Source organism: Vanessa cardui, chromosome 16 (genome assembly GCF_905220365.1).
Source record: "Vanessa cardui chromosome 16, ilVanCard2.1, whole genome shotgun sequence".
NCBI classification, from domain to species: domain Eukaryota; kingdom Metazoa; phylum Arthropoda; class Insecta; order Lepidoptera; family Nymphalidae; genus Vanessa; species Vanessa cardui.
In genome coordinates this window covers 8,520,560-8,544,903 of record NC_061138.1, presented here as the reverse complement: position 1 = coordinate 8,544,903, position 24,344 = coordinate 8,520,560, and the positions used below count along the sequence as shown (strand labels likewise).

General features: G+C 33.4%; 3 protein-coding genes across 3 annotated transcripts; 2 read left to right on the top strand and 1 right to left on the bottom strand.

The window, feature by feature from the left end:
• Positions 1-795: 795 nt before the first annotated feature.
• Positions 796-2,618, top strand: LOC124536174 (transmembrane protein 170A). Its single transcript, XM_047112651.1, has one exon. It carries the CDS (start codon positions 1,102-1,104, stop codon positions 1,498-1,500), a length of 399 nt encoding a protein of 132 aa, XP_046968607.1. The 5' UTR covers positions 796-1,101; the 3' UTR covers positions 1,501-2,618.
• A 387-nt stretch (positions 2,619-3,005) lies between these two features.
• LOC124536173 (centrosomal protein of 135 kDa) lies at positions 3,006-6,664 on the bottom strand. Its single transcript, XM_047112649.1, has 2 exons — positions 3,342-6,664; positions 3,006-3,269 (listed from the first exon to the last, which is right to left on the bottom strand). Exons 1-2 carry the CDS (start codon positions 6,450-6,452, stop codon positions 3,126-3,128), a joined length of 3,255 nt encoding a protein of 1,084 aa, XP_046968605.1. The 5' UTR covers positions 6,453-6,664; the 3' UTR covers positions 3,006-3,125.
• A 606-nt stretch (positions 6,665-7,270) lies between these two features.
• On the top strand, positions 7,271-24,243 carry LOC124536148 (RAB11-binding protein RELCH-like). Its single transcript, XM_047112610.1, has 16 exons — positions 7,271-7,678; positions 7,765-7,935; positions 8,010-8,170; positions 8,331-8,555; positions 9,169-9,491; positions 10,358-10,552; positions 11,332-11,494; positions 12,490-12,655; positions 13,577-13,948; positions 14,435-14,783; positions 15,290-15,574; positions 18,425-18,543; positions 19,102-19,258; positions 20,245-20,438; positions 21,096-21,222; positions 22,490-24,243. The coding sequence occupies exons 1-16, from the start codon at positions 7,453-7,455 to the stop codon at positions 22,713-22,715; spliced, it is 3,459 nt and encodes a 1,152-aa protein (XP_046968566.1). The 5' UTR covers positions 7,271-7,452; the 3' UTR covers positions 22,716-24,243.
• The last annotated feature ends 101 nt before the right edge of the window (positions 24,244-24,344 follow it).

The window sequence follows — 24,344 nt, the reverse complement described above, 5'->3', positions numbered from 1 at the left end:
TCAACGACAAAGCAATAGCTGCTAACTTCAGTACAATCAAAATTCCTATGTGACAGCCTGACCGACGATAGTCGTATTGAATGTTGCCCAATAATATTTAAAGAGAGACGAGGACACTTTTTTATTTTGTACTTTTAAGGGAACAAAATGATATGAGTGGCAGTAAAGTACATCTCAAAATCAGACGAAAATAGCGTTACTAGTAGTAGAAAGAAACGAGTGATGTAAGTCTAAAAATGTAATATGTTAGGTGTAGTGTTCTAAGTTACATATTATTTTTAATTTAAGGAATAAGGCAAAACATTAAAGTAGGCATTGGCACATGTCTTATCGTGTAGAATTTTGAAAGACGATATTTTGCGTTTTCATATGTAGGCGGACGGGCGACCTATTGATAAGTGATCACTACCGCCATAGAAATGGGCACTGTAAAAATATTAACCATTCTCTACATAGGCAATACGTCACCAACCATGGGATTTGAGATGTTGTGTCTCTTGTGCCTGTAGTTGACCCTTCAAACTAGAACAATAGTAAGTATGTAAGTATTGATTGACGGTACAATATCTCATGAATGAGTTGTACCTACTTAACGGGCTCGCACATAGTCTTACCACAAGGTAAAATACAAAAGGAAAAAAATATTTTGCATAATAATGATACAGATTCTATGTGAAGATATAAATTGGTTTTTACTTGATGCGTGGTCAAAGAAACAGCAAGTTAATAAAAGATATTAAAATATTTGTGCTCTGAGAATCATATGATGTTAGGTCATTAAATTGAGATGTCATAAACTGTCATTGTCATATTATGTCAAAATAAAAAAATGTCAGGAGAATAAATTTAATCGAAAATTTATCTCTGTCATAAATATAATAGTTTACTTAAGATTTTTTTTGGTAAATTCGAATTACTAGTACACAAGATACGCTACATTACTTTGACGCAAATCAATATGACTAAGTGTTAGTTAAACAACGAAAGTGAAGGTGTTTAAGATTCATACCAAACGATAAGTTTTGGTTCTTTTTGTTTCATTAAGAGGTTTGTGATTTTAACTGCCCCGATGCCTGAAAGCATAAAACTTTTTGGGACAACATGTATGACATGTTGTCGGAATTCCGAGTATCAGAGTTTGATTCATTTGTGGATATATTGAGACTGACTCCAGGGGATCCGTTAGATACTTTTGGTGAAATGTGGTATCCCGTGTTTTTGTGGTCACTGTGCTCGTCTGCCTTTGTTCATACTTGTGCAGCACTTGTCGCTTTTGGAACTCTAAGAAAGCACAAATATGGGAAGTTTTTTCCTGTGTTGTTAATAGTGATGGGTGTGGTGAGTCCAGTTACATCAGGTGTAGCTACCAGCGCTGCTATCGCGTTTATTTACCGAGCCGCAAATTTAGCCATGCCTCCAATACATGCAATGATATGGGGTATAGGACAGACTATACTGGGAGCTGGTATTGGATTTACAAGAATTTTAGCTACCTTGTAATAGTCAAAAACTATATCACTACATTTTATACAATAAAGTTCAACAATAATTTGAACAAGTAAGTTCAAAGCTATAGCTATGTCAATTATAATATTGTATGATAAGGTGAAAATATCTTAAGAAATGGTGCTGAATTTCACATAGTTTCTTAATATGTTTGCATCATAAATATAAAAATACTCATTAGTGTACACTTTGTGCTCGCTATTAGTAGTGATATTTGTTTTCATTCTTTGAGGATTTTTTATTTGCATACTGTAGATATAATCACCCTTATTATAAAGGACTTTGTAAAGATTGTAAACCATCCATGTTTTGTAGTGTATAATCTTATAGTATAATGAAAAATATGGCAAACAAACATTTGATACAACTATTTACGTAGATTTCAGTTTGAATATCACTTTGTAAATACTTAATTATTTAAAAACTTGACTGAAAATTGACAAAGTGCTTTTGATAACGTTCATAGATATAATTGTAATATGCATTCCATAACAATTAAAAAAATGTCTAAAATATTATTCATAATTAAATGCTTATGACAATGTAAATTTTTACTTAACAAAGATTCATCGAAGCATAAACAACCATTATTAATATTTAGTAACAGTTGTAAAAGAAAAACATAAAGATTGTTAATTTGAGTTAAATGTTGTCAGTAATTAGTGTTAGAAAGTCCCCACCGATATTGTTTGAAAAAAAAAATGCACATTTTTTGTGATAGTAAATTATTATAGCTTTAAAAATAGTGCAATGACTTTTTCAAAATGTATTCATATTTGTAAATATTAGTCAAAATTATTACAATTGGCAAAGACATCTTTCTGTATATTTCTGGTGTATTTTATTTAAATGATCATGTCCTTTTTTATAGATTTATATTGTACTTATCAAGAATAATAAGTATAAGATACCCATTTATAGGGCACTTCCATGTCCAAGATTTCCTTTCATTTGAGAATACAGTTCAGATAATTTATTTCATTTTATTCACTTGGCTGGATACTTATAAAAACATGTAATTTGTTCCCATAATTTTACATCTCAACAAATAACTTGGTTTGATGTGTTAAACTCCATAAAAATAACAAATAAAGTGTACATTCAAAAAAAAATGATTAACTCAATTTAGATATTGAGATAGTAACCTAAATATTAGAAAATATATAAAAGTAGCTGAAACTCTGTGTAAATGATGTAGTTCTTAAATTTTATATGTATTATTGAAATGTATAAGTTTTTCAATATAAAAGGAAAATAAAAATTGGTTTTCATATATAAAAAAATTGTTCTTATTTACAAAAAATAAATTATTAATTGACCTGTAAAAATGTGTAAGTTAAAGTTAGCCTTATTTATAACTTATCATTTTATTGTTAAATTATCCAAAGTTATTTAATATAATTCAATTTTTAATTACATTCTATACAAAAAATATATAAATTATTAAATCTAATGTAAATTCATTTTATTAATTTAATAATCTAAGTGCAGCTTAGCTAATTAACAAGCCTATATTTCACTCTATAATTATATTATGTTTTATATTATTATTTTATAATTATGTAAACAATACCTGCATAACTTATATTTTTAATTATATTTCATACACAATAAATATTTTATAGAGTACTGCTATGCGAGTACTTTGTGTAGCTTTTATGTGCAAGATTATATCTGTCACTCTCCTCATCTTCATTGCTCAATTCATGAATTGGTTCTTCTAACCTCAGTGGCAGATCTAATTGTTCTGTAGACACAACATTCTGAAAATAAAATGTTATGATTTATTAATTATGATGGAACATATGTTACTTAATAAGCAATAATATATATACCTCTTCTATATCTGATTCTGTGGTAGTAAGTCTACATACACGTTCATGCAATGATTTAGTTTCACTTGTAGCATCTTGTAATGCCAATTTCAGATCAACAATTTCTTTTCTTGCATTTGATAAAAGTTTTTCTGTAGTCATTAAGTTATCTCTTAATGTTTCTTTCTCAGATTCCAACTTAGCTTTAACATTTGAAAGATTTTTTATTCTATTCTCATATAGTTTTAATTCTGTATTACTATCATTCAAACTTGAAGTACTGTTTTTTTGAGTCAATTGTAAATTGTTGCACATCTGTTTAAGATATGATACATTTTGCTCTAAAATAGTTTTCTCTTCTGTTATTAATTTAATTTCATTATTTAATGTATTAATTTTACAAGTCATTGAAGCTATTCTAGCTGATTGACTATCAATTATATTTTCTTTTTCAACAAGTTTTTCTTCTAAGCTTTGTATTTTATTAATGTATGTTTGCAACTGAAGTGTTTTTGAAGCAGATTCACTTTCTAAAGAATGATTATTATTTTCCAATATATTTGCTTCCACAGATAGACTCGCAAAATGTTCTAACATATCAGACCTTTCAGCTTCTTTCTGGGAGAGTAGATCTTCTATTCTTCTAATTTCTGTCACATAATGCTGTAATTGTTGCTTTAATCCATCAACATCTTTTTTTGACTTTTCTAATTCAATTTTTGTGAGTTTTAAAACACCATTAACATCTCCTAAACTATTTTGCAAACGTTTATTTTCCATAATAGCTGTGTCATATTGTTGAGACATTCTTAGTACTTCTCCATTTAAAAAACTTATTTGTGACTCATAATCCACTACTTTGTGTTCATTAACTTTATTCAAATTAAGTTTTCTTTTAAGTTCAGATATTTCATTTTCTAACTTGCTAATTTCATATGATTGTGATTTAACTTTCTGCTCCAAAACACTAACATTTTCAGTTTTCTGGTCCAGATCTATTACCAATTTATCACGATCAGTGTCCATTATTTTAATATTATCTATCAGATTAGATTTTTCTGTTTTTAACTTTATATTTTCAGACTGTAGTTCCTGAATTTTTTTTTCTAACACATCAATTGTATCCTTAGATAGACTGAGTTTTTTTTGAGCAGATAATAATTCATGTTGTATTTCAGTACTACTTCTTTCTGTTTCAAGTTGGATGTTTTTAATTTGATTAGCTAATGTCTTTTCTTTAATAACATCCGTTTGCATTTTCTTGATTTGTTCTCTTAAAAAATTACACTCTTCTTTTAACTGATCAGCAGATACTTTTCCAGTTCTATTAGTCATTCTATAAGAACAATTTTCTTCCTCTAAGTTTTCCAACTCCTTCTGCTTATATGCTAAATCTCTTTTCAACTTATCTACCAAATCTACCGCTTCTTTATATCGTAAGTTATATTCTTGCTTATCTTTTTTTAATATTTCTATTTCCTTTGTCATATCATCTATTTGAACTTTAAGTCGAACCACATCTTGTCTGTGGCCATCACCTCTACCATTTGACGCTAGATTTAATGCTTTATACTGACTTAACTGTTGACTAAGTGAAATATTCTCCCTTGATAATTCAGAATTTTCTACATTCAAATGACTTATAATATCTTGGTAACTATTTTTATTAAAGTCTTCTTTATTATTTGCTTTACTTTTCAAATCGTCATTTTCTTTTCTCAACATTAGAATTTTTTGTTCACTCTCACATAATTTAGTATGCAAATCTTTTATAAAAATTTTATCAGATGAAATATTTGTCTTTGAGTTAAAATCATCACCGTGATCAACTTTTTTACTAAAAAGATTCATTGCTTCTGTTAACTTTTGCTGTATATTATTAATATATGTCTCATAATTTCTTCTTTCATCTTCAAAAAGTTTTTTTAATTCATCTTTAACAATACAATTAGGACTATCATTGTTAACTTTAAGCCTTGCATTAAAATTATTATTGACTTCAGATAGAGAAAATATTTTGTCCTGCAAGCTCTTATTGAGTTCGACAAGGTCTTTTATTTCTTTTTGTAGAGCATCCTTTTCTTTTAATGCTATTATTAAAGATTCCTGAACTTGTGATGAGCTACTTTTGTAATACCTTTGTGATAGATCTCTTTCTAATTCTGTATTTTTAATGGTCAATCCTTCTATCCTTGTTTGCATGAAATTGATCTCGTTCATCAAAGATGCTAATCTTTTATTACAATCCTCTTCAACTTTTAATGCTAATTTATCAACTTTTTTTAATTCTTCTTGTAAGTTTCTGTTCTTATCTGCCAAAGATAAAGCACGAAGCATGGCTTCATGCTGCTTTTCTAAACTTTTCTCCATTTCCTTTTTCATATTCTCGTTTGCTTTCTGAAGTTCCTTTATTTCCCTTATTAATTTTTCTATTTTCACATCTGGTTTGTATGAGTTATAATCTTTGTTAATAGCTGCTATGGGTCTACCTCCTTCTAGAAGAATTTTTAACCTAACAATTTCATTTTCCCTATGCTCAATTTGAGTCTTCAGAAACAATATTTCATCACTATATTCATTATTTTTTTCTAACAAAGACTGAATAGATTTGTTCAATCCTAAAACCTCTGCATCAGCAGAAGTGGTTTTTTCATTACACATGCAGCTTTTGGATGTAAAACAATCACCTCCATCTTTCCTTCTCATTCTATTACGACTGCTCTGAGTTTCCGCACAAAGACCCCTTAAACTTAAATCTCTTAAATCATGTTGTAATTTACTAATTAATGTTTCTTTTTTTGTAAGTTCTTCACCAAGTGATTTAAGTTTTCTTTTGCTATCTTTACTTAACTTTAGATTTTCTTCCTTTAAAAGTATGATATCTTTATGTAGCTTGTTATTTTCTTGTATTAGTTTAATATTATCACATTTATAAGGTTCCGCTTCCTTCATCAGTTCCTCTCTTTGCATAAGAGCCTCCTTAGAAAGATCCATATAATGCTGTAGGCTACGCGTTGTTTGCAATAAATCAGCAAGTATACACTCTACTAATGGTACTGCTTCTACGGGCAAAGAGCTATTATATCCAAGTTCTTCAAGTTTCATTTTTAAGTTAAAGTATGCTTCACCCATTTTAAAAATTGTACTGTATATTGATTAGGTTCGAAATAACGGTTACAGTTACATTATATGACAAAGGTTAGGAAGTCTTAATTAAGTACCAATTTTTTTTATAATTGTTGTTATTCAAACTTCAAAGTAGAAAATTAATAACAAATATCCAGTGTACCATCGAAATTCAAAACGAATGTCTTTTATGAATTATCTGTTCAAAACAGACACAGAGTGCTATAAAGTATTACGTTTATTTTTATAATTGTAAAGCCAGTCCGTACACGTCGGGTTCTCAATATGAGCACTGTTTACACGTTGGCATATTGTTTGTTATAGATTGACCGTTATTATGTTTGCTTCAGTTCGCAATATATATTTTAAGCCGATTCAGCTTAAAGTCTAGACTTTATAAAATTTCATGGTGACTACATTTTGATAGTATAGATATTATGTCGTCAATAAAACGAATAAAGTTCATTGAAAATAATTTCGCAATTGTTATATTTGTTATATGATATGTTTTCAAAAATATAATTTAAATGAAAGTATTATTTAATAAGATTTGCCTAACGGCAAAATAACTTTCGTAAAATTATTTTCACTTGTTTACATATTGTATATGCTATAATTGTATTTTGAAAAATATATGAGACCATTTTTTATGTTCCTCAACTAAAATAAACAATAACAACATAAAACAAAATGGGGCTTATTGGAGAAGATTTTATTAATTTGTATAAGGCAGACAACGTCAGTTTCGTTCAGTAAACTCTAGTTTTCACTCAGTATATCACTTTCTTAAAATTGTTTGAAACACTGGTTATACTGTCAAATTGACAAATGTAGAAAGTCAATGTCAAATTTTCGTCAGTGCGACAGAGTGCTCATTCTTCAATTTTCACTGTGGAAACCAAATAATTATCAAAAATATAAACATAAGTGAGAATGTGATTACCTCAAGAAATCCTATAACTAATATTTTTGTATTTGTCATGTTTTAATATAAAGTAACGTGAAAATGAATCCATATAAGGATGCAGAAGAGAGTTCTTTCACGACATTACATCTCACATATGAAGATATAGCGACAAAATTGTTAAAAGACAATTTCTTTTTATCTGCTTTGGAACTTCATACGGAACTTGTAGAGAGTGGCAAAGAATTACCTCAACTAAGAGAATTCTTTTCTAATCCTGGCAATTTCGAGCAACATGTATCACGAGCGACAGATATTAGTTCTATGCGTATGTATTCATTTTACCATCAAAAATTAAAACTCAAGTAATATTGAAAAAAAGGAATCTATATATTGATAACTTATATTCTATAGACCGTACACCAAGTCAAGCTACATTGGACTCTCTAGACACAGCAAGATATTCTGAAGATGGAGGTGGCGATCGCGGAGGAAGTGGTGGAGATGTTGCAGTGCTCGAGTTTGAACTTCGAAAAGCTCGCGAAACTATTAATGCATTGAGAGCAAATCTCACTCAATTTGCAGGTAATACAAATTATATTTTCTAACGAGTGTTCATGAATTATAATTCTTAGCCATTGATTTATAATGTATTGCAGATGGAGAATCAACTTTAGATAAAACAACAAAAGACAACTTTAATGAAAGATCTTTAAAACCACATGAGAAGAGAGCTCTGAATTTTCTCATAAATGAGTACCTATTGCTTCAAAATTACAAGTTGACGAGCATTACTTTCTCAGATGAAAATCCAGATCAGGTAACTTATTACAAAGTATTTTAAATTATAAGAATAAAAATAATTTAAAGCTTCCACTAAGCATTCAGTAAACCTGTATCAGTTTACAGTTTAGTTTGGTTAGCAGCATGTAATATGTATTCAATTAGTGTATAATTTTAATGAAATACTTTAATTTTAGGAATTTGAAGATTGGGATGATGTTGGCTTAAACATGCCGAGACCCTCTAGTTTGATATCCTTATTTAGAGGAAGCACTACTAATCTCAATGTAGCAAAGGAGGACTCGGCTATGAATACAAGTATATCATTAACAGAAATGGAGTGTCAAACTGATTTTGACGAAGGCAATGTATGTGTTAGTTGTCAAACATCATTAGACCATGACTCTGAATGGAATCATGAGGTGATTAACATTCATTTTCTATTTACTAACAACTCTGTTTAAATAATAACAAATGATAATTTATAAATGAACTTTTACATTCATAAATTACTAGTTTTTGTCTAGCTTCTCATATCTTTTGTCGGGGCTAGGGATAAAAAGTAACCTTTGTATTCTAAATTAAATCTGTGAGCCAATTTTCATTGAAATCTGTTCTGACTTGATTGAGTAACAATCATCTATCCATCCATCCAAACACTCCCTTTTATAATAATTGTATTATTTTTATCATATCTTAACTCTTTAGTGATAAAACATTTTTTTGTCTTCATCATGTCATAATATAAAGACATAAGAATAAGTATTATAAAGTATTATTTGGCTTAGTCCAGTTTTAGTGCCTGGCTGCAAGTTGTGTTCCGATAACCTTCCATACAACCAAAACTTAAAATTAAATTATATTCAATTTTTTTTTTTGTATAAATAACCATTGAATGGTTTTGCTAAATCACTGGTCAGTGTTCTATCTAACTATGTTGCATTTAATGCAACTATTAAATGTTATTACAAGTATTAAAAAAAATATATTCTCAATATCATTTATCTATTAACAAAATAAAATTAATATTTACAGCTTTTAATTCAGGCTGAAGAGATAGAGTTGCTTAAACAAAAAATAATAGCTTTAGAAACAGAAAAGTTAAACTTTCAAAAGTTGTATGATGCTGCGTTAGTAAGTTTGAATTCATTGACAAGTCCAACATCTGAGGGCAAAGCTCTTGATCTACAAATACCAGGTGATAAGTTGTTCAGTGGTCAGTCAACATTAGAACAGACTTTCGAAAACAAGCCTCTCCCTTGTACAGCTTCAGAGAATCATTATGGCAGTGGAAATTCAACTCATAGTGTAACACCGGAGCAATTTGAGATGATATACAGCGAGAAAAATGGTGGATCGTAAGTATTACATGAATGGGTTCAAAGTTATTTTTTCATAATGTAGCCTATTGCAAGTATGTTTGTATTAGTTGCATGGAATCATTTAAAATGATTTTACAAATTGTAAATCCAGTTATTTTATACTATTATTATGTATTGGTCTGAAGTCGTAGTCATCTTAAAATGTTTTGAGATATTATGAGGATATCTATAAAGCAACTCACATAAAAAACCAAACAAAAAATTGAAAAATCTGCTTTATATCTTTACATTACTTGGTAGTACGGATTTTTGGAAACCAACCTGGGTAGATACCACACTCATCATATATTTTACAGTCAACCAGTAATGCTTTGTATTGTTGTGTTCCAATTTGAATGGTGAGAGAACCAGGGTTACTACGGGCACAAGGAACATAATAACTTCATTCCCTAGATTGGTGACTCATTGAAGCAAAAAGGAATGATTAAAATAATACATCATAATTAAAAAAAAGTTTCATGTATAGTACGACACAAATTAGATGTAGCATCGGAAAATGCAATGGAATGAAAATAAAACCGATTACTGCCGATTTACACAACCAATAGAAAAAGCTCCCTATCGCGCCATTCGACGCTATTCGTCGCTATAGATTCCCGCGTCAGAGAAAGCGAGTGCATGTAAATCGACGCGTCAAATTGACGAATATATTAGGTCATATGATATTACAAGTTATTACGTTTGTGCAAAGCTCATATTCACATGAGAAATAAATATTGATAATTTGGGATGGCGTACTCAATTCGGATGTGATCGGTTTTACGAATTTTGCCGATGATACATCTAAGTTGTGTCGTACTATATATGGATATATGTATAACCTGTATCTTCAACATTCATAGAACGAAAAAAGAAGGTTCAAACACTAGCTCCTTCGAACCGGCGTTGCTAGGCGACAGTGTGCGCGGCTCTCCCTACAGACGCGGCAGCGTGACCACGCTCGACGAAACCTTGAGCATTAACGACGCCGGCGAGTGGACGCGCGTGCAATACGAGTACAACACTATTGAGAGCAGCAAGGAAATGTGGATCGACAGGTAAGTTTAATTCGGGTTAATGTTACTTATTGATAAACTTATTGGTAACTAGGCTAATTGACAATGCGAAAAATAAATTGTGAATTATTGTAATCAGTGTATACTATGAGTTTAAAAATGGTTATTTGCTAACGAAACTTGAAAATAATACTTAATTTATTCAAAAATCAATAAATAAAAATGCATTTTTTTTCAAACGTTTGTCACGTGACACAAAACGCTCCTGATTGGCCGGGATTATGATGAAGTCACTTTCTTATAAACCTCGCTTTTCTGCTATATGTACCACAGATTAAAATACAGCAAAGTAACGTCACCGACCCCATTGCAGCGCCATATTGTCCAAGTAGCGTTTTCGCGCGTTATTTAAATATGGAATTTTTAATATGATATTTTTCGGCACATATGTACTAGAAATAAAAAAATCTACTTTTACTGGGATCCTTAACCTCTACTAATAATATAAAATGGATTTTAAAAACCAGTCAAATAGCCTATTACAGTCTCTTGTATCGTTATTTTTTGCCTCCAACATCTTCTTTTTATGAAATTAATATATGTATTAGCGATGTTTATTGAATCCATTAGAATAAACATCGCTACTAAATATCGCTTTTGTTTTTTATATATTTTTGTTGCTTTACTTTTTATGTTACGCGCGCTGTATCTGACTTATGTTTTATAATCTGAGAGCCTGTTAAAAAAATATATTAGGAATCATATTTAAAAAGTTTCTTTCTATTGCACTCTAAATTTATAAATTATCGTTATATTTCTAGTACTCTTCCTAACAACCTGAAGGAATCGATACTGTCGTGGTGTTACGAATCAACAGACCTAAATGAGCCTCTAGCCAACGATCTACTCTCAGACTTGGTGACCAGCAAACAACCCATCACATTACCTGGACTGCTACCTCTAGTGGCGGACACACTGCCACGAGTGAGTTTGATTTTAAACAAAGTATAGTTATCATGAATTTCATTTGCGGACTGCCGCGCGTAAGACTGGGACATTTTATTTTCAATATAATTTCACATAATACTATATAATTACAATTACACGCAATTTGCCACCGAAAAGGAGTGTAATATTTGAACGATATATAAATCATGTGAGCTTGTCTACCCGTGACCACGAACGCTGTAAAGTGCTCGAATCGTCGGGATGTCCAAAATAATTAATATACACGATTAAAATCCGTTATAACTAGTTTTATTTATATGTGAGCTTGTTTTTCCACACATAGTTATTTTTTTATTGTCAGAAACAATGCCACGGACAATGGTTAGAAATAGTTTTTTTTTTATTATTTTTGAATAAGTCATGTTTTTATTTTTTTAAATAAAAGGCCATCCATGGATGGCGACGACTAACCGGAGCAAATTCGGTTTTACGTACTGCCACTAGATGTGAATCTAAGAGGGTGCTCACCAGTACTAGCTTCCTCCATTTTGACCGAACTCAACGCATACCACGAATCACCAACAATCAAGCGCGTTCGTTCGACCACTCCCGCTCCGCAGCTATAAATATAAATATAAATATGAGACAACATCACATACATTACTCTGATCCCAATGTAAGTAGCTGACGCACTTGTGTTATGGAAATAAGAAGTAACGACGGTACCACAAACACCCAGACCCAAGACAACATAGAAAACTAATGGTAATCTACATCGACTCGGCCGGGAATCGAACCCGGGACCTCAGAGTGGCGTACCCATGAAAACCGGTGTACATACCACTCGACCATGGAGGTCGTCAAACTGTATGTGTGGTGCGCAGGTGCTGCCGCACACGCTGGTGGCGCGGGACTAGCTTCCTCCATTTTGACCGAACTCAGCGCATAGCGGCACGAATCACCAACAATCGTTGGCGACAAGCGCGTTCGTTCGACCGCTCCCGCTCCGCAGCTATACGTGTGGTGCGCAGGTGCTGCCGCACACGCTGGTGGCGCGGCGCGGCGAGGCGGCGGCGCTGCTGGCGGGCGCGGCGGCGCTGCTGCCGGCCGGCGACGCGCGGCGCGCGCGCACGCTGCACGCGCTGCTCACGCTCTACAAGAAGCCCGAGCCGCCCGACGCGCGCGCCCTCTGCGAAGGTACCACACCTCCCTCCTACCACGACTGCCCCTTTATCTTATTCCTGTTACCATATTTATTTTAAAAGTAAAAAAAAAAAGTAAAGTAACAGCCTGTAAATTTCCCACTGCTGAGATAAGGCCTCCTCTTCCATTAAGGAGAGAGATTGGAACATATTCCACCACGCTGTTCCAATGCGGGTTGGTGGAATGCACATGTGACAGAATTTCGATGAAATTAGACACATGCAGGTTTCCTCCCGATGTTTTCCTTCACCGCCGAGCACGAGATGAATTATAAACACAATTAAGCACATATATATAGTGGTGCTTGCCTGGGTTTGAACCCGCAATCATCGGTTAAGATGCACGCGTTCTAACCACTGGGCCATCTCAGCGCCATATTTATTTTAATATGATCATATTTTATTGTTTTAATGTATTAAAGTATTATCAGCATAAATAATTCGATTTAAATAGTTGTTACAATTTGCGTTGATTGTCAACATCCGGTTTTGACTAAATTGTTTTTTTAAAATGGATCGAAACCGGATGTTGCTACAGTCGAAGTAGGGGCGTGTAAACATTAAATACTAGGAGTAAGCCTAGAAATGGTCATTCTTACTTGAATCGTCGAATCGGAAGGATCGTAAACCACTTCAGGAGAGATAAAGTATTGATTGTGAGGAGAGTTTTTGTATTATTCCAACGTTCCGTTTAGAAATCTTTATTTCTCATGTGGAGAATGTGTATCTTGGCAAAGACATTTATTTTTTTAATATAACATTGAAGTTGGTACTTTTTTTTATATAAGCAAAGCATCATATTTTTATCATCGTAATTACATCGGAGTGTATGAGACTAAAAGTCTTTCCCGATCACAGATCGCGCCTACGGTACACACTACCTGCATAAATATTATGACGATGATTATTTTTTCAGCGACATGTCTTGTCGTAAAGTGGGGCGGCAGTGGGGAAGTGTTATCTTCGATAGCGGAACTGCTGGCATCCAGGTCCATCGAGAGACGAATACTCGCGAGCCAAGTCTGCCTCTCGATAGCCCCGTACGTGCCCGTCGAGCTGTGCACGTCTCTCTTGCTCAGTCTGGTCGTGCTCATGTGCGAGTCTAGTGAACCGGAAATAAGGAGCATCGGCCTCAAGTCCGCCTGCCTCGTGTGTCCGGTCGCGGAACACAAGTACGGCCAGCTGGAGAATATCATGTTCAGCTTCCTCAAGGATTCAGTGGAGAAGAATGTTAAAGATACGATCAGTGTGTTTGTGCCAATTTTGGCGAGGAGTTCTCTATTAGCTGGTAAATATTATTTTGTTACATATGTACAGGGTTATTGGTAGCTCGACGTATATCCGTTAAGAGGTGATAAGGGTTACTATTTGCAATTATTTTAACCCCCATATGCATAATCCAAAAGTCACCCATTTTTGAGTTATCATGTTTTTTAGCTTTTTTCAAAATTTTCAAGAGTTACCAATAACCCTGTATATCTGACTCCATCTTTCTGTCTATCTGTAATAATTTCAAGGCAAACTGCGACCGACTCCTAAAACGAAAACAAAACCGTGGTCGAAACTATTTGTCCATCTGGACAGGAGTACTTACTCAGATGGGCAAATATTCCACCGTAATTGATAGTAACAGATTTCTGGGATCTTGAAGTTTTATGCAATTATGATACTTTATAGTCCTATTTTACCTTAAGTTTTTCAATGGTGTTTAATACATTTTTTTTATTTGTCATTAACATTTCGGATTAAATGATACTTGTGTTTTTAATTACAGGGAAATTTTCTTCAGATCTGTTTAGCAGAATAATGAACAATTTAGTGATAGCGAGCGCAGATAACGAATGGAAAACCGTATTATTATATTTGGATGTGATGCAAGCTTTAGTTTTAGCGCAACTGGCCTATGTGATTAATGTACAATTAGTTAAAGATACAAACCTGAGTAACTGTGATATGGAAACCGTAAACCTGCAAGAAGTGCCGTTGAGTGAGAAAAAGTTTATAGATTTACAATGTTATATGACTGATGATGTTGATGCTAAGATGTTATTGACAGCAATGAGTAGCTTATTGAAAGACAACCCCGAAGCGAGATGGGACGAACTGAATTGGTTTATTAGTGTGTGAGTATTTCATTGCACACACCATTCCGAATTCTAATTGTTTATTGGTCGATGCCAGCTGATGACGTAATCTGCGACCAATGAACGTTCAGTATTTAGTCTCAGTAGTTAATATGACTTTGATGTCGATAGTAGTGATTTAATTTCATATAATTCCCAAATTTGTTATGCTAAAGATAACACTTTATTCAAATTTTTTTTTTTAATTATAATATATGAAATTTATTCAATTAATTTATTTAATTAGATTTTTTAATATTTGTTAAATTACATACTAAACTGAATGAAAATATAAAACAATAAATAAAGTAAATAGTATTCTGTATTTCATATTATTACTTTAAAGTAAATTTTAGCTTACTTTTTATATGTGATAAATTTGCATGTGTTATTGCACAATTTGTTACTTAATTCCTCTATAGTATAATATATTTCTTTATTCGAAGCAATGTATTATTAATCCTTTTATTTTCGTTTCATAATTATCATCTGTTTATTTTTTACAGAGTAAAACAAATTTTAGATATAGCAACAAATAGCAAGATATTAAGTCACCACGCAATATATGAAATGCTTATAAATTTATTTAATAATTACGTAGATAACTTTGGTGCTGAATTCTCTTCGAAAATCTTAAATCCTATATTCAAAGAGATAATTATGGACTTGGAGAATAAATTAGAGAAACTACACGCGGTTAATGTTGATCGCGTCGTTATTGTTGGCATTTACTTAATAACGGTGCTGATAGCGTGCGAGGCGAGAACGAAACATGGAGAATTTTTGGAAAAGTAAGTTAATTAATCATCCTTATTAACGCATAAAGACATTTTTTTTTATTTTAAAGTCCATTCCACGAAACGAGCTCCCAAAGGAAATTGCTTTCGTGCGTTAATTGGTTGATATGCGTGCCTTATTTCAAATAATTTCATAGGAATAACAGTACTCAGTATTGTTGTGTTCCCGTGAAGGGTGAGTGATCCAGAGTAACTACAGGCACAAGGGACATAACATCTTAGTTCCCAAGGTTGGTGGCACATTGACGATGTAAGGAATAGTTAATATTTCTTACAGCGTCATTGTCTATGGGTGATGGTGACCACTTACCATCAGGTGGCTCGTATGCTCGTCCGCCAACCTATACCATAAAAATAAGGATTGTCTTGCATGTCGGATTGATAAATGATGCGTGATTAATTAGTTCCTTAGTAGTTTGATTCGTGGAATGAATTATAGTTCAGTCTAAGGCAGATTATCCATTGACACATAAGCATATCTTATAATAATAATTAGTCCTATCATATCATCATCATATCATGTTCATATCATCGGAGGAGTTAAAAACTCATTTTAAAAATAATAACATTTTGCGCCGTCATTAAAGCCGTGGTTGGAAACGAAGAATAGGCCGAGATCCAGCAGTGGAAATTTTTTTTTATACTAGCAGACCCGGCCACGCGTTGCTGTGGCTGAGTGATTAAGGAAGGATTTAAAAGACAAAATTTAACACAAATTAACATAGAATTTTTAATTTCATTTTATTTATAAATACTCTGATAACCTTTAATTAAAATAAATCACAGTTTGTCACATTAAAGTTTACTGAAGCGCCATGTTTCCAACAACAGCATCTCGTAAGTGGATGTAATCCTCTGATCGTAATTTAACTTGGTTAAACCGAATGAATCGCAAGCGTTCACTTTCAATTTTAGCAAACATATCCACGACGTATTGATGATACAACTGACGATATCGAAGAATATAGTTGTCCTGATTATGTCTAATCATTAATCGATGGGCGTAGTAATTCATTGAATTGAACTTTTTTATTTAATTACCATTAATTACCATTAATTGGATCACGCTGTTTGATATTGATGTGATATTCGTGTTGTCCTTGCCAGAATATCAATGGGTACTGGAGTGCGTCGTACGAACGGTGTATATCTGAAATTCTACTCACAGTATTATCTCGGCGGGTAATTTTTATAGATCTGTCGTCAACTGGATCACCGACCATAATAATCGCAACTTCATCTACAGTTGGCGCATTGAACCTGCCAGCGTGTCCTCCCGATGGTACTTTGTCAGCTTTAGTGACGATTTGATAATTGTCACCTTTTAATTGTGGTGATACTCTTTTAAACAATTGAATCAGATGATTACGGTTCTCCAAAAAAATTTCTAACGATACTACAATTGATCTCTCTTCTGCTTGTTCAATAAAATTATACTGGCATCGCGTTGTCACACGTTCTTCACAACTGCCCATAAAATAGATTTGGAGAAATTTTGGATCTTCATTTGGCATTGGCATCAATGACCCTATTTTATGGTACACTTGTCCTTGTATTTTAAATGTTGTTTCAAAATTACGACCATCAGTTGAGAGATCGCAAATTTTTGATGCTCCAAATGATGTCATTTGAAAGCAAGAATTAAACTTTCGTGTCTTACGCAAAAATAATTTTGAATCATTTGAAATGCCAGAAAGAAGAGATTTCAAAGGTTCAGGCGGAGTAGGGAGTGGTAATAATACAACTTTCCCTGAGGCACAACACATGCCAGGTGATTCATTCCGAAATTTTAACGCCTGACAATGTTTGCATATTTTGTTTATCGCACCGATGGTAACTTTGGGATCGGCTGAGTAATTAATGTCTGGTGCACAATTAAACCCAAGACGAACAAATGATTCACGTGTTATAATGCACGACTGGTTCGCTGCCTTTCTCGGTCTCGTTCTCTAATTGAATCTATGTGTTGTCCACGTGCAGCTCTTGTTCTCGATAAATATTCTTGGAGACGATTATCACGCTGTTCTCTTGATTCATGCGCACGAATATCAGCTATGCGAATTCTTTGAGCTTCATTTTTTTCTGCTCTTTGTTCGACTGATTCGTGAGCTCTTTCAAGGCGCCGTTGTCGAGCTTTTTTGCTACGGGCATTGTTGAGGTTAGATTTTTTTGGTGGCATTTTACTGAAAATTTTATGTGAATAAATTCCTTGTACTATTATTTTGTTGTTCTTATATTTCACTGCATTATGTAACTGTAAATTAGTAGCTATATAGATATCCAAAATAATATACAACAAATGAAAATAAAATGAAAAATGATCCAGAAAAAGCGATGTCACAGAGAGTATCGATCAAAAAATGGCCAGCACCACGTGTAGTGGAAAATGAAATCTAAAATTCAACGGTAGCGCCATCTATGATAAGTTAATGATAAACGGTCTGACAGATTTCTGTAAAAAATCCTATGTGAGGCGCCATCTGTTCGAAATTTTCGTAACTTACAATTAATAACAACAATCAACTTTGATAATCAGTTTATTGTTATTTATAAATCATTGAGGCCATTAATCGAAATGAAAACTATTCTATCTCTTAAGTTGGACCAAATTACACATAAATGCCAAATTTCATCAATATCGGTTGAGTTGGTGAAGAGTTCACTGGGAACATACATTGTGACACTGGATTTTTATATATTAAGATTTTACTCTTTCGTTTCGTCGAAATCGTTGCAAAGGAATAGTAATATGTAGGTACAGATTTAGGTCTATCATTAACGCCATATATACAAACTATGTTACGTAAAAACTGTTCGAGATAATATTCGTTTGACATTTCACAGATGGGTCATGTACAGCAGCTTGAGAGGTCTTCCAACGAAAATATTTTCTATTCCCTTTAAATATTTGTCACAAAACAAGCCAGATACGCTTAATTTCTTCTTGCAACATCTGCGGGAGTGTGAGTTGATTTTTTATAATTAAGTAACATCCATCAACAAACAAAAATCCATACTATATTTATGCTGCAGAAGAGGGCTATTCGCGCAATCTATAACCTAGGAGCTAAAGAATCGTTAAGGAATAAATTTAGATAAATTAAGATATTGACTGTTGCTTCTCAATATATATTCTGTAATGTTATGTATGTACGAAAAAATATTACTGATTTTGTGGAGGTGGTACTGTTTCAATTGACCATCAGTAAGAAAGTATAATCTTCTATATTGAATAAAGCAATTTGAGTTTGCATAGTGTTGTCTTAAATTTTCGCGATTATTACACATTTAAATAAAACTAGTTATAACGGATTTGAATCGCATATATTAATTATTTTTGGCAACCCGACGTTTCGAGCACTTTACAGCGTTCGTGGTCACGGGTAGAATATACGCGATTCAAATCCGTTATAACTAGTTTTATTTAAATTTGAGTTTGAGTTGAGTTTTAACAATATTAGCATTGATTTTGAAATTGATAATTATTTATTTCAACATGAGGGGGTAATTTTGCATTGCAGTCTCGGCCACGAGTTGCGACAGTTCGAGCGGCAGCGCAGTCCGAGTGTACATCGCCAACCTCATCACGGAACTGCTTAACATAACGGAAGTGGACGAGGAGAGCATAGACAAACAGATCCTCCCCGCCATCGTCGCCTTGCTTTATGATGACGATGTGTAAGTCTCACTAGAAAATATACTTAGTACTTACATATAACGATATAAAATATCGGTTAAGTAACTATAGTCTGTTCGCGTTAAGAATGCAGTGAGTTTTCATTGTTTGACCAATCAAATCTTTTTAAAAGAAGGGTAAAGATGTATGTATATTTGTGTTAAAATTCCAACAAATTATATTTGTTTTAAAGACTAAGTGTAATGAATTTAAAAAGTACACATTAACGTAAAATATCGAAATTAAGTCATTAATATTTTAATCACTATTACTTACACTATTACTGTCGTCGTTAGTGTTTTTAATAAAATAATTTTCTGCAGCGAGTTCCATAACATTATCTAAATCCCACTTGGCAATTTCTTCTCGTAAGACGTGGTCGCAGCATTTCTCGCACTTTTAGTTTTACAAAGTGGTGTGGTATTAATTTTTTTTAATATCAGTTAATAATTAATTAAATCCACAACCATTACGTTCGAACTTATGTCTTTACCTGTTCAATGTGAACTTGACTTTGTAATTTGAAAAGATTTGATTGGTCAAAGGTGCCGGTAAACAATGACAACTTACTGCATTCTTAACGCGAAGAGACTATAAGTACACCCGCCCGTAAAACACCTATAATACAAAAAAAAAACTAAATTGAAATCGGTTCATTCGTTCGGGAGCCACAGACGTCTGTCTGTCTAGACACACAGACAGACAAACACGTCAAACACCCCTCTTTTTGCGTCGGGGGTTATCAAAAATCTTCTTGAGACTAACGTTTAGTATTCTAGAGTTCAGTGCCTGTAGTATTATAATACACAAGCTGAGTTTTTTTTGACAGATTAATTATTAAAACTATCCGCCAGAAAAATGTATGAAGCGAGATTTTAATTTCAAATATGAACTAATTGATCAGCTCGCTTTGGAATGTAGATTCTTTCGAGAATATTCTGCAGTTTGTCGCGTATCGGTAACGGTAGCTATAGCGGCGGGTGCGCAGGTCGGTGCGCGAGGCGGGGCTGTCGGCGTGGGGCGGCGCGGCGCGGCGCGTGGCGGGCGACGCTCGCGTGTGGGCGCCGCTGGAGGGCGCGCTGGGCTCGCGGGAGCTGTCGCCCGGCGAGCTGGCCCGCGCCGCCGAGGCGCTCGCGCTGCTGCTGCTGCCGCACGAGGACGGCCGCCCCGCCTCGGAGAGAGGTACTACGCGACATGGGATTTGTTACGTCTTTATAATAATAATAATACAAATAAATGTGATTTTTTTACTATTATTCGGGAAGATAATTACCGTTGAAAAATCTTTTGGGCTTATTGCACAGTAATTTTACTTTCTGTAGAAAAAGTGCACATTGAAAATAATTTTAAAAAAATCAATCTCATTCGATGTACTAATTGATGTCTCGAGCAACTTTGATTTCATGAGTGACCAAAGGATAGTGCAGAAGTGTGTCTGCAAACACAGGTGCAATCTTTTTTTTCGAGAGGATGAGACGTTAAATCCATTATGACAGAAAAAAATTCAGACGCAAGACGGCTTTTCATGCTTTCCCAAGTAGACAGGAGTGTACGCACTTCCAACTTCCAAACTTAAGTTGCTAGTGGAAATCTTGAGACTGAAAGACCCACTTATCATTTATCTATCTGACCCGGGCTTGCACTCAGAAATTTTACATGAGTGCCTTAAATCGAGGCACTAGACTGAGCTGCGATACAACACTCGAAGGGGGGGTAGGTGTGTGTGAAGGCGCTTTATACAGCGGCGTGGTGTGGTAGACGGAGCTGCGGTCGATACAACACTCGAAGGGGGTAAGTGTGTGAGAAGGCGCTTTATACAGCGGTGTGGTGTGGTTGCAGCGGTGTCGGCGCTGTGCCGGCTGTGCGAGGGCGGCGCGGCGCGGGGGGCGGCGGGCGCGCTGCTGCCGGCGCTGCAGCTGGCCGTGCACCGCTGCGCGCCGCACCGCGACTTGCCGCGCGCGCTGCGGTCAATGCCCTCTCCATTATTACTATTACTTTGTGATTCATTATTCTTTCCAATCCACTAAAATTGAACCAAATTCTCATCTTTAATAATAGGCTATTTGACTGGTTTTTAAAATCCAACAATAATAGCAGCCTGTCTGGTTTTGAACCTGCAATCATCGGTTATGATTAACGCGTTTTAACCACTCGACCATCTTGGCTCTATGAATTCGGCTAAAATTCATTTTATATTTTTTCGTAGAGGTTCAGGAACCCGGTAGGAGTTGTTTTTTTTTTAATTCTAGAACATATTAAACTGTCAAATTCAAAATTTAAAAAGCTCGCGAAAACGGTACTTTGACAATATGGCGCTGTAAAGGGGTCGTTGACGTCACTTGTACTGTAATCTGTGGCACATATAATGGACGTACAGAAGCAAAGGAGATTAACGAGCAAATGACGTCTTCATAAACACGACCAATCAGAGCGTTTGGTGTCACGTGACAAACGTTTAAAAAAAAGCATTTTTATTTATGGATTTTTGAATAGATTGATTATTATTTTCAACTTTCGTTGACAAATAATCATTTTTTAAACTCATAATATATACTGATTACAATATTTGACACTTTATTCTTCGCATTATTAAATAGCTTATTACTAATATTCTCTCCAATTGATGCTGAAGGCTGTAGCTGAGGGTAAATGCGACAGGCCAAGGTCTTAGGTGACACGTAAACTATTTCGCTATTAACATTAAATAGGCTATTTGACTGGTTTTTAAAATCCATTTTATATTATTAAGAAGAAGAAGGAACCCAGTAAAAGTTGATTTTTTTATTTCTAGTACATATTAGCCGAAAAATATCATATTAAAAATTCCATATTTAAATAACGCGCGAAAACGCTACTTGGACAATATGGCGCTGCAATGGGGTCGATGACGTCACTTTGCTGTATTTTAATCTGTGGTACATATTGTAGAAAAGCAAGGTTTACAAGAAAGTGACTTCATCATAAGCCCGGCCAATCAGGAGCGTTTTGTGTCACGTGACAAACGTTTGAAAAAATGCATTTTTATTTATTGATTTTTGAATAACATAAGTATTATTTTCAAGTTTCGTTAGTAAATAACCATTTTTAAACTCATAATATACACTGATTACAATAATTCACAATTTATTTTTCGCATTGTCAAATAGCCTATTTCAGTACGAAGTATTAATATCTTATTACTACGTTTTCTGATCCCTCGATATATACCTAAAAATGTACGTAACGCTTTGCAGGAAACTAGAAGAGATAGTTCAGGCGCCGTCCCTGTCGCAGTACAAGCCGGCGATCGAGGCTCTGCTGCAAGTCGTGGGCTCGCCGGCCGAGGTCCCGCGCGGCCCGTCCCCTCGCCCCTCGACCAACCTCCAAGCTGCCCAGGAAGTCGGGAGAAGAGTCACGCAAATATTCCAACAGTCCAAAACCAATATGAATCTGCAGAACATTTTTAAGAAAAAAACGTAGTCTGAAGTATGTTTCTTAGAGCTTTCATCTGGATTGAGATATAGTTTTGGTTTAACTTCTATTAATATAATTAGTATAGAAGTAATTTAAAATCACAATCACTCAATATCATTAGTAATTAATTACTTCATTTTAATAATGTGTTCCTTTGGCATGAGTTTTAAAAAAGTGACGAATATTAGATTACAGTATAAAAGAATTCCTGAACGTTAAAATTAATCTTCTTATATAAATCCTTGTGGCAGCCATGTTAGTGATTGGTAGAGATACTTGATATCACAATCTATTCTGTTTCTATTAAACAATCGCTTTATTCTCAGCTTTATATAATAATATAATTAAATATTTCGTAAGACACTTAAAATGTTGTGGACAAAAGGCATGTGTACTTAATTATTTTAAATCTCAAAAGTTCCACAGACAATATTGCTAAGACTATTATTCTTTTCATAGTTAATATTCCTTATGTTGACATTAAAGTTTATATGAATGTTATTGTTGAAATGACTTCCCCTATATAGTGCTTCTCCATATCGTTAAGTAAATGAATTGTAAATATTTTTTTATCGTTGTACAAATGTTGCCGGTATTGTTTATTTTAAACGTTGATTTCATATGTAAGTACTTTAAAAATGACAAATAAGATTATACGATTACGTATATTAATAGTTTGTTCATTTCATAAACATAATAAAATATTATAAAAAGGGTTACATCATGTTTTATATTGGTTATAAACAAATTTTGATTTTTGTACACTTTATATTATAACAACATTGCATACAGAAACAATCATAACATTTTCAGTTTTAATTATTTATAGAAATATACATACGATGTTTTTATTATATTAATCTATAAACGATACAAAAACTGATACTACTATTGATACAAATTTCAAAGTGATTTGAAAAAACATTGCGTATTTGAGGTTGTTCTAATATTGAGTGAATTGAGCTTGAAAAGTATTATTGTTCTGGTAGTTTGAATTCAAGTCATAATACCAGAGGTTCGCGTATGAAATACTCTTTCTTAAAATATAAATCTTACTTATACATTCCTAAACGACATTTCGCTGAATTACTTTAAAACAAATGAATATACATGCAACTTATCCCATACGGAAAATCATTACATTGTGTATTATTATTGCCTATTCCAACTACAAAAGAAGCAAATACAAATACACAACTTTAATATCAAAAATAATCTATGTGGTTATAAAGTTATGTTGACATATGTAGCATATCTATTATCTATTAGCAAATCACGTGAATATATTTATAAGAGGTTGGTTTATCTCTACTGCTTCGATTGGAACAGACTATATAAAAATACATAAAACACTGTTGTGATTCCAAACGAAATTATTTAAATCTAATGTTTTTTTCTTTAGGCTTATTTGATGGGGACTTCGTTTCGTTAAACTCTAGACATGAGCTTTCTTTCTTGTATTTCTTAAAAACTGTCATTAAGATCTAGATGTAATATAAGTTGTCAGTATTTTTGTAAGCAAAGTGTAAACAAAAATATAAAATGCACATTAGGTGTTATTGATACTTTTCACTTCTAAGTTGTTGAAATGAAATGAAATAATGTTTAATTTAATTTTAAAAATAATTTGTAATA

What these genes read in the sequence shown, in the direction of transcription:
- LOC124536174 (XM_047112651.1), top strand. Translation starts at nt 1,102, where the DNA reads ATGTATGACATGTTGTCGGAATTCCGAGTATCAGAGTTTGATTCATTT.
- LOC124536173 (XM_047112649.1), bottom strand. Translation starts at nt 6,452, where the DNA reads ATGGGTGAAGCATACTTTAACTTAAAAATGAAACTTGAAGAACTTGGA. An exon ending in CAGAATCAGATATAGAAGAG is followed by an intron (nt 3,270 to 3,341) that starts GTATATATATTA and finishes TTTTATTTTCAG; the next exon opens with AATGTTGTGTCTACAGAACA.
- LOC124536148 (XM_047112610.1), top strand. Translation starts at nt 7,453, where the DNA reads ATGAATCCATATAAGGATGCAGAAGAGAGTTCTTTCACGACATTACAT. An exon ending in CTGAATTGGTTTATTAGTGT is followed by an intron (nt 14,784 to 15,289) that starts GTGAGTATTTCA and finishes TATTTTTTACAG; the next exon opens with AGTAAAACAAATTTTAGATA. An exon ending in GACTTGCCGCGCGCGCTGCG is followed by an intron (nt 21,223 to 22,489) that starts GTCAATGCCCTC and finishes AACGCTTTGCAG; the next exon opens with GAAACTAGAAGAGATAGTTC.